The 7,831-nt window shown below is 35.0% G+C and overlaps 1 protein-coding gene across 3 annotated transcripts; it reads left to right on the forward strand.

Moving 5' to 3' along the window:
* Positions 1-1,719: 1,719 nt before the first annotated feature.
* On the forward strand, positions 1,720-6,741 carry LOC129304714 (transcription factor E2FA). 3 transcript variants are annotated; one of them, XM_054944473.1, is made up of 15 exons: positions 1,720-2,158; positions 3,408-3,597; positions 3,812-3,862; positions 3,983-4,068; positions 4,156-4,244; positions 4,368-4,422; positions 4,684-4,736; positions 4,821-4,871; positions 4,968-5,016; positions 5,143-5,208; positions 5,305-5,381; positions 5,544-5,775; positions 5,945-6,011; positions 6,145-6,309; positions 6,480-6,741. In XM_054944473.1, exons 1-14 carry the CDS (start codon positions 1,955-1,957, stop codon positions 6,267-6,269), a joined length of 1,395 nt encoding a protein of 464 aa, XP_054800448.1. In that variant the 5' UTR covers positions 1,720-1,954; the 3' UTR covers positions 6,270-6,309; positions 6,480-6,741. The 3 variants fall into 3 exon arrangements, with proteins under 3 accessions (XP_054800448.1, XP_054800447.1, XP_054800449.1); XM_054944472.1 differs by having other exon boundaries at positions 6,145-6,741; XM_054944474.1 differs by lacking the exon at positions 1,720-2,158 and adding an exon at positions 2,417-2,646 and having other exon boundaries at positions 6,145-6,741.
* Positions 6,742-7,831: the final 1,090 nt, after the last annotated feature.

Consider the following 7,831-nt stretch of genomic DNA (forward strand, 5'->3'; position numbering starts at 1 on the left):
CTAGTTCTTAGAGTCTGTTTGATTCGAGAAGAGAAAAAGAAAAAAAAAAGGTAAGGGGAGAGGAGGGAAGGAAGGGAGAGGGGAGGGGAGCTCTTCCCCAATTTGAAGGAGAGACTTTGGAGGAGAGGAAGAGAAAAATTCCTCCTAATCAAAGGAGGAGAGGGGAAGGGAGGGGCTCCCCTCCTCTTAACCAAATGAGGAGAGAGAAGAGGAGCCCTTCCCCATCTAACCAAACAGGGCCTTGGAAGAGGAGGATTTTTCAAATAGGCATCCATTTATGAAATGTCATTATAAAATTTGCAATAATTATCTTTTTATTACATAAAATATATAAACCATCCTGTTATCCATTAGAACCATTTCTTTTTTTTTTTTGAGCAAACAAACCAATTTCATTAATCACCAGAAAAAGTATTACACACACTAACTTTTGCATTTATTATGTGCTAATTATAATGAACCTATGCATTTGTGTGAAATGTAAAATAGATTTGTATTATTGGTATAACATAATAAAATAAGTAATTAAATTTCTGATAAAAAAATTAAATAAATAAATTAAATTATTCATAACATATGATTCCATGAGTATCATTATCTAGATTTTGAAATTTTTATTGATATGGGTATTTCTCTTGTCAAAAAATTATTGATATTGATATTTAGTATCCTTGAATGTGAGATTCTTCTGATGATTTATTTTGTTTTCAATCAGTATTTTATACTATTTTTATTTTAAAACCCCCAAACTCATTTTTATTTTTATCTTATATTATTTTTATTCTTCTGGTCCATCAGAGAAGGGTTATCTACAGTCAAGTGCCAAAACATGGTGAAATGTCACCAAAGTCTCAGAGAATTACTTTGGCAAAATTATAAATCAAAATACATTTTTTAAAATATCTTTATTTTTGTAATAAAAATCCCCTCACGTTACCATGGGCACCGGCACCGGAGTCACTGCTGCGAGCCCTACCCTGGTTCGATCAATTTAAAAAAAACTGGATGTCAATTCATGCAAATACACCTGGTTTAAAAAAGTAATCACATTATTTATATTTGTAGTTCGAAAATGGTTTAATTTATTAGAAATTTTATACTTTACAATAATATCATTCTTGGCCAGATTATTATATAGCTTTCCAAGATGCCCGAACAACAACCGGATTCTAATATCTTGCTCTTGTAACGAGGTTTCTATTAATTTGATTATCAACATTTATTATATTATTATTTAGTGACAAGATTTTATATTTTATACCAGTAAGTATATGCAAATAATAGGTACTCATTTTGTTAAAAAATATAAGGTATTTTTTAAGAAGTTGAATGTTTAAAAATATAAAATATTTTTAATTTTTTAATGTATAATCATTATTTTTTTTTCAAAAGTATCATAATAATTTTATATTTATGGTAAAGTATTTAATAAAGATAAATATAAAAAAATAAAATTAATTAAAAAATAAATAATTATTTTATTAAAGAGTGAGATTCAATTAAAAATATTTTATATTTTTTTAGTAGAAGAAGTATTTTTTACTCCTAAAATTATTTCTCATTATAGTTTATTTTTATCGGATTTGCTGAACGAGAAAAGGATACATAATTTCGGGGTCCTCTTTGGAATAATATCAAAATGCAGAGGCTAAAGCGCAAATAACCGATGTAGTTTTTCCGAAGTGGCGTTCCCTCCACATCTATCCGAAACAAAATTCCCTCCTTCCCTCGTTTTCTGCTCTTCTCATCTTCGGCCCTAGCTCTCTACTTTCCTCCAAACCCTTTTCTCTCTCTAAAACCAGCCATTTTCTCTCTTAAAATTCTCAAATCCCATCGTCATTCTCATAACCTTGTAGTCATAGTTCTCGTTTATGTCCACTGATGTTCCCAGTCAACTTCTAACACAAAACACTAGTGATTAATATTGACAGCTGTACGATCAGTTTAATGCTCCATGTCTGGGGGCGTTGGAGCTTCAAACCGCCCGGCATCGCCACCACCCGAGACTTCTCAGAATCGGCCGCCACTTAAGCGTCACCTGGCCTTCGCATCGACTAAACCGCCATTTGTTCCTCCGGATGATTATCACAGCTTTTCTTCTCCCAACTCTAGAAGAGCTGCCGATCAAGAGCCTGAAGCTGTTGTTGTTCGATCTCCTGTTAGTCATTGTTATATCCGCTAATTATTTGGGTTTACGTTTAATAATTGTATATTGCAAAAATAATTTTTTAAGCGAATGGCTTTGGGCGCCGCTTATTTTTCGTTCCTTATTTCATTTTCCCTCCCCATATATGCAGAATTAGTTGGATTAGTCCGTGCATGCTCCTGATTTATAATTATTTAAATGGACCTTTGGTTTTGACTTTTTTATCCTGCAAAACAAAAGAATTTAGAGGTCATTTTGCAGAAGCCAAGGTCACGCAGCTGCCCCATTTTCCAAGTCCAATTTTTAGGTCAACTTTGATCTCTTTATGCTTCGTTAGCGGTCTCTTATTCAATAACTAGGTGGGGAGTAGGAGATAGTGAGGCAATATAGCTTCTTCTCGGGTTGCTTTCGATGTAGATGCAGACTTTTGTTCCAGAACTGCCATTGTTACAGCTTTTAAAGTTTGTTCTGGAGAGTGTGCCTTTCGTTTTCTCTTGCAGGCATAAATTCAATTTCCCAAGCTCGAATTATATTCTCAATTGTTATTTGGCTTTTTGCACTGATGATCAAGTTTTTCTAAAGCTCTTTTAAGTTTTCCAACTTGAATTCACCTGTACAAAATATTGAGCTTGTTGGGTATTTGGTAGTGATTGCAATGTAAATGTTCAAGACAGGGTGCGAATTGTACAAATATAAAATTAACACCCTTGGATGTTGTGTCCTTATCTTTTGTGCTTGTCTTTCTTTCTTTCTTTCTTTCTTTTTTTATAGTTTGTTGATGTCAATTCTACGCAGGTAACCTGTTCTAACGATGAATTAGTTGGATGTTGGATAGATCAATTGGTTATGCATTGGTGCTTGCACTTGCAGTTTAGTTTAGTTTAGTTTTTTTTTTTGGGGTCAATAGCATCATTACTATTTGTTGGTCGTTACATATTTGCCACATTGTTCAATGTAAATATGCATGACTTTGTAATGCTCATCCTTGTCAAAAAACAATTTTCAATGGCTTCTCATGTGATGAGTTTGAATTGCTTGTGTGTGCTCGCCAATGTTTTATTTTTGGGGTCATTTCATGGACTATGAAACCTTATGATTTGTCATTGTGGATCTGAAAGGATCAATTTCAATTGTTTCCCATGCTCAATCAATTGTGTTATCTTGCCGTCATCGGACCTATATATCTTTGTTTGTGTTTATACCTTTAGTCATCTCTTTTCTCCTCTATGTCATAACTTCTAGAATATGCTGATGATGTCAGTACATGAAGCGGAAGAGCATAGTGAATGACAGCAATGGAGAGTCCCAGGGATGGAGTAACAGCCCAGCTGCTAATGTAACAAGTAGTCCCCTTAAAACACCTGTGTCTGCAAAAGGTGGAAGGGCATACAGTAAGTCCAAGGTTGCCAAGGAAGGCAAATCTGGTCCTCAGACCCCCATCTCAAATGCTGGTGAGAAAATTATCCCATTTTCTTTCATGTTCAATGCTTAACTAGGTTCTCTACTATGTTTGATGAATTTATAGACATTGGAAACAACTTATGTGCAGCTTGTGAGGGTGGTGAAAACTGCTTCTTTCCTGCTTCACTCTAGTCATATTAGGCTTGGATATTTGAGTTTAATCAATTTTTTTAATCTATTTTTTGATTTTGTGTTGACATACAGGTTCCCCTTCTCTAACTCCTGCTGGCAGCTGCCGTTATGACAGTTCCTTGGGTACTTTTGGAATCATTTTTTCATTACTTCCGTGTCTCTTGATTTGTGCCTCATGTAGCTATCAGCCAACAAGGTTATTTTCGAGAGAAAAGAATGACAAATTATGCCATAACTTCACAGGTTTATTGACTAAGAAGTTCATCAATTTGCTCAAGCATGCAGAGGATGGTGATCTTGACCTAAACAAAGCAGCTGAAACTTTGGAGGTGCTGGTTTTAAAAACTATGGCTGAGATATCCACAATATATTTCCATTCCCATAACGTATGGATTTAAATTTTTCTTGTTACGCAGGTGCAAAAGAGGAGGATATATGACATAACCAATGTTTTGGAAGGAATTGGTCTCATTGAGAAAAAGCTCAAGAATAGGATACATTGGAAGTAATTTTTTGACACAATTTGAAATTCTGCTACGTATAGCTTCTCTTATTTTTAGCCTTACAGTTTTGATCAAAGTATTAGTGCACTATTTTCATGTCAATTCTTGTGGAATACCTAATGTAGGGGAATCAAATCTTCTACATCTGGAGAGGTTGATGGTGATGTATCTATGCTGAAGGTACGTGGCATGCATGTTTTGTTGTTAATGATATGCTGACGCTCAAGGAACCAATTGTTGCCAAATTATCAGTGCTGTTGATATGGCATTGGACATGTCTAGAGACAACACTCAATAAGCAGTTGCATGATGTTCTAGTGCTATGCTTATCATAGTTTATGGTACAGAAATATTGAGGAAAATAGAGTCTTAATATCTTATAGTGTGGTAGGGCATATTGTAAATTATGTTGTGCCCTGTGGGTCTTCTGATGTATTGCAGGCAGATGTTGAGAAGCTTTCTTTGGAAGAGCAAAGATTAGATGATCAAATAAGGTTGCATATTTGTTTTGAGTTAGAGAAAGAAATTTGTTATTTCATAACTGCGGGCTAATACTGTTGCTTTGAAAATTTTGGTAGGGAAATGCAGGAAAGGCTGAGAAATCTGAGCGAAGATGAAAAAAACCAGAAGTATTTCTTCTGTTTAAGACATGAGATTAATTCTCTCTTTATCGAGGAAAAAGTAAATATTATCCCAATAATAATTCTTGTGAATTTTTCTCTTAGGTGGCTTTTTGTAACTGAAGAAGATATCAAGGGCCTACCCAGCTTACAGGTGAGTTTGTGATTACTGTAGTGCATGGTTGTTCCTGTTATGACAATTGCTATGTTCTCCTTTTCATGCTGATTGTTTCACGTGTTTCACTTTTAACTGATGGTCCTTGTGCATTTTTCTAAGCAGAATGAAACTCTAATAGCAATTAAAGCGCCACATGGGACCACTTTGGAAGTCCCTGATCCTGAGGAAGTGAGTTTTGGGCATATACTTTGATCGAAGGTTCTTGATGTTTTGAAACTGGTATTTCTGATGAATGATGGAAGTTGTTGCTTCTATACCCCACAGGCCGTTGACTATCCACAGAGGAGATACAGAATAATTCTTAGAAGCACAATGGGTCCTATTGATGTCTACCTTGTCAGGTATCCCTTCCTTGGGCAGCATGTGTTTTCCTCCTTTTTTTTCTGTCGTCTGTGTAGAAATCACATTTACTTGATTTTGTTAGTCTGATTATAATGGATAATTTGTGTACCTGGTTCATGGAACTACTATTTCATTGTTGGAACTTCTGAATTGTTTTCTAGTCAATTTGAGGAGAAATTTGAAGAGATGAATGGCGTCGAGCCCCCTGCAAGCCTCCCACTTGCTTCAAGTTCAGGGTCAAATGAACACCTAACGACAGAAATGACTCCTCTTGAACATAATGGGAAGGGTCTTGAATCTCAAACTCAACTGTCTTCTCATACATGCTCTGATCTAAATGCTTCACCAGAGTTCGGCGGGGGCATTATGAAAATTGTTCCTTCTGATGTTGATGTAAGTTTATTATCATGTTCAATTTGTGCTAGGTCCGAAGCATTGAGAAAAGTTGTTATGAATCTGCAAAGGGTCTACCAACGCGTAGCTCAAGAAGACAAGAATTCAATAATCTTATCATATTACCTTTCATATCTAATGTCACAGCACCGTTTTTTTACGTTTGCAGAATGATGCAGATTACTGGCTACTATCAGATGCTGACGTTAGCATTACAGATATGTGGAGAACAGATTGTATCCGTCATTTCAAATGTTTTTATGCCTTCTATTTTCACTTGCCCTTTCTCTAATTTCTGGGCTCGTATCCCTTTTTTTTTTTTTGAAGAAAAAAAATGGTATGTTAAATTCCTTAACTCCAATTTAACAGCAAGTGTTGATTGGAATGGGGTGGACATGCTTTCCTCTGAGTTTGGAATCATCTCAAGGCCACAAACTCCATCATCTGGGTTTGCTGATGGACCATCGTCATTAGCTAACTCTACTCAGAGGTGAAAGCTGATGCGTCTAAAATCACGTGGTACCAGAAAGCATGGTTAGCCCCCAGCCATTTATTCATTAAGGGAAACTACTTTGATAAAGTATTTGGTAGCCTGTATGGATATTGAGGATGATCTCTGGAGCCATTGAATGTGAAGCTGGGGATTTATGCTATGCTGTTCAGTTAACATGATTGACCATCTCTTTTGAATAAACTGGTAACAGGTTATGCTTGATGGAAGATTTAGCTTGAAGGCTGATTCGTTGATTTAAGATATTTACTGAAAGTTTTGCTGCTCTGTGAAATACAGTAGACGCCATATTCATCACCTCTCTTGTGAATCACAAGTCTCAGGCGTCTTGGATTCCCTTATTCGCAAGGCTTGCAGTATAGCGCAGCAACTAGGTAGATGCTGCACAAAATGCAGCCAAGCTGCAAGGATGTACTGGATATCATTAACAGGAAAAGAACCTTGATCTTAAATAATTACTCATGCTGGTTGTATACACTTCCCAGAGAGATGATAAGATCATGTCACTCGCAACTAGCTGGAAATTTCATTATTCAAATGGTAGGTTTAAGTAGTATTAAAACTTGGCCGCGGAGTTTATGGGGCAATGACGAAAGCCCCAGGTGAGTTGCGGCTACTGGCCACTCCATTGGGATGCTATCAAAATCAAAGATGGTGTGATGCTATTGTGCCTGACTGCCTGTTATGCGAGGGCGTTCGAGGCCGAGCGTTCAATTTCAGTCACGAAATAAGCCGCTACGGTACAGCTGTGCACATTCAATTCAGAATTTCCACTTCGACTTTTAGTCATTGCATCTTAATTTTTCAATTAATAAAGTTTAACTTGTCAAGGTTAGGAATAAAGGAAAGCTAGTGGCTTTTAAATTTTCAGTGGCCTACGAGGCTACGACTTAGAGGGGCAAGGGTATGGAATGGAAGACTAATTGATATTATGATTTTCTCAAGTCAAAATAAAATATGTGAAATAAAACTTAAAAAGCAAGTTAACAGTATTAATGATAAAGGAAACGAAAAAGTTTCATTATCTCTAGATGACATGTACAAAAGCGAACTTAACAAGAATAAAGCGTTAGTTATCTTTTTATTGGATGAGATGGCATGGCAGAGTTAGTAATTTGGGCCAAATTTGATAGGTTAATGCAAATTTGTTTGAAAAATTTAAGACTAAATCTGAAAAAAATATTATTTTTATGATGTTCGGGCTTATTTAGACTGCTTGAATAAGCTTGAGGAAATACAGGCCAAGCTCAATTAAGTTTGTGCTTGACCTGAATAAAAAAGTAATTTTTAAAAAATATATAAAATATGATAAATATTAATTAATTTTTTAAGTTTTATATTATTTTATACCAAAATATTATATATTTGAGTGTATTACTATAGTTATTTTTTTTAAATAGTTATATTTTCATATTTTTATTATTTTTAATCAATAAAATATCTTAAAATAATATTCAAAATATATTTTAATATTAATTTTTATATTTTAAGATCTAATTTTTAAAAAAAATTTTGAGTCCTACACATCATTTGTGTATAAAAAAA

This window comes from Prosopis cineraria, unplaced genomic scaffold (genome assembly GCF_029017545.1).
Source record: "Prosopis cineraria cultivar Desert tree isolate PC_DT_omini unplaced genomic scaffold, ASM2901754v1 PC3, whole genome shotgun sequence".
Lineage (NCBI taxonomy): Eukaryota > Viridiplantae > Streptophyta > Magnoliopsida > Fabales > Fabaceae > Prosopis > Prosopis cineraria.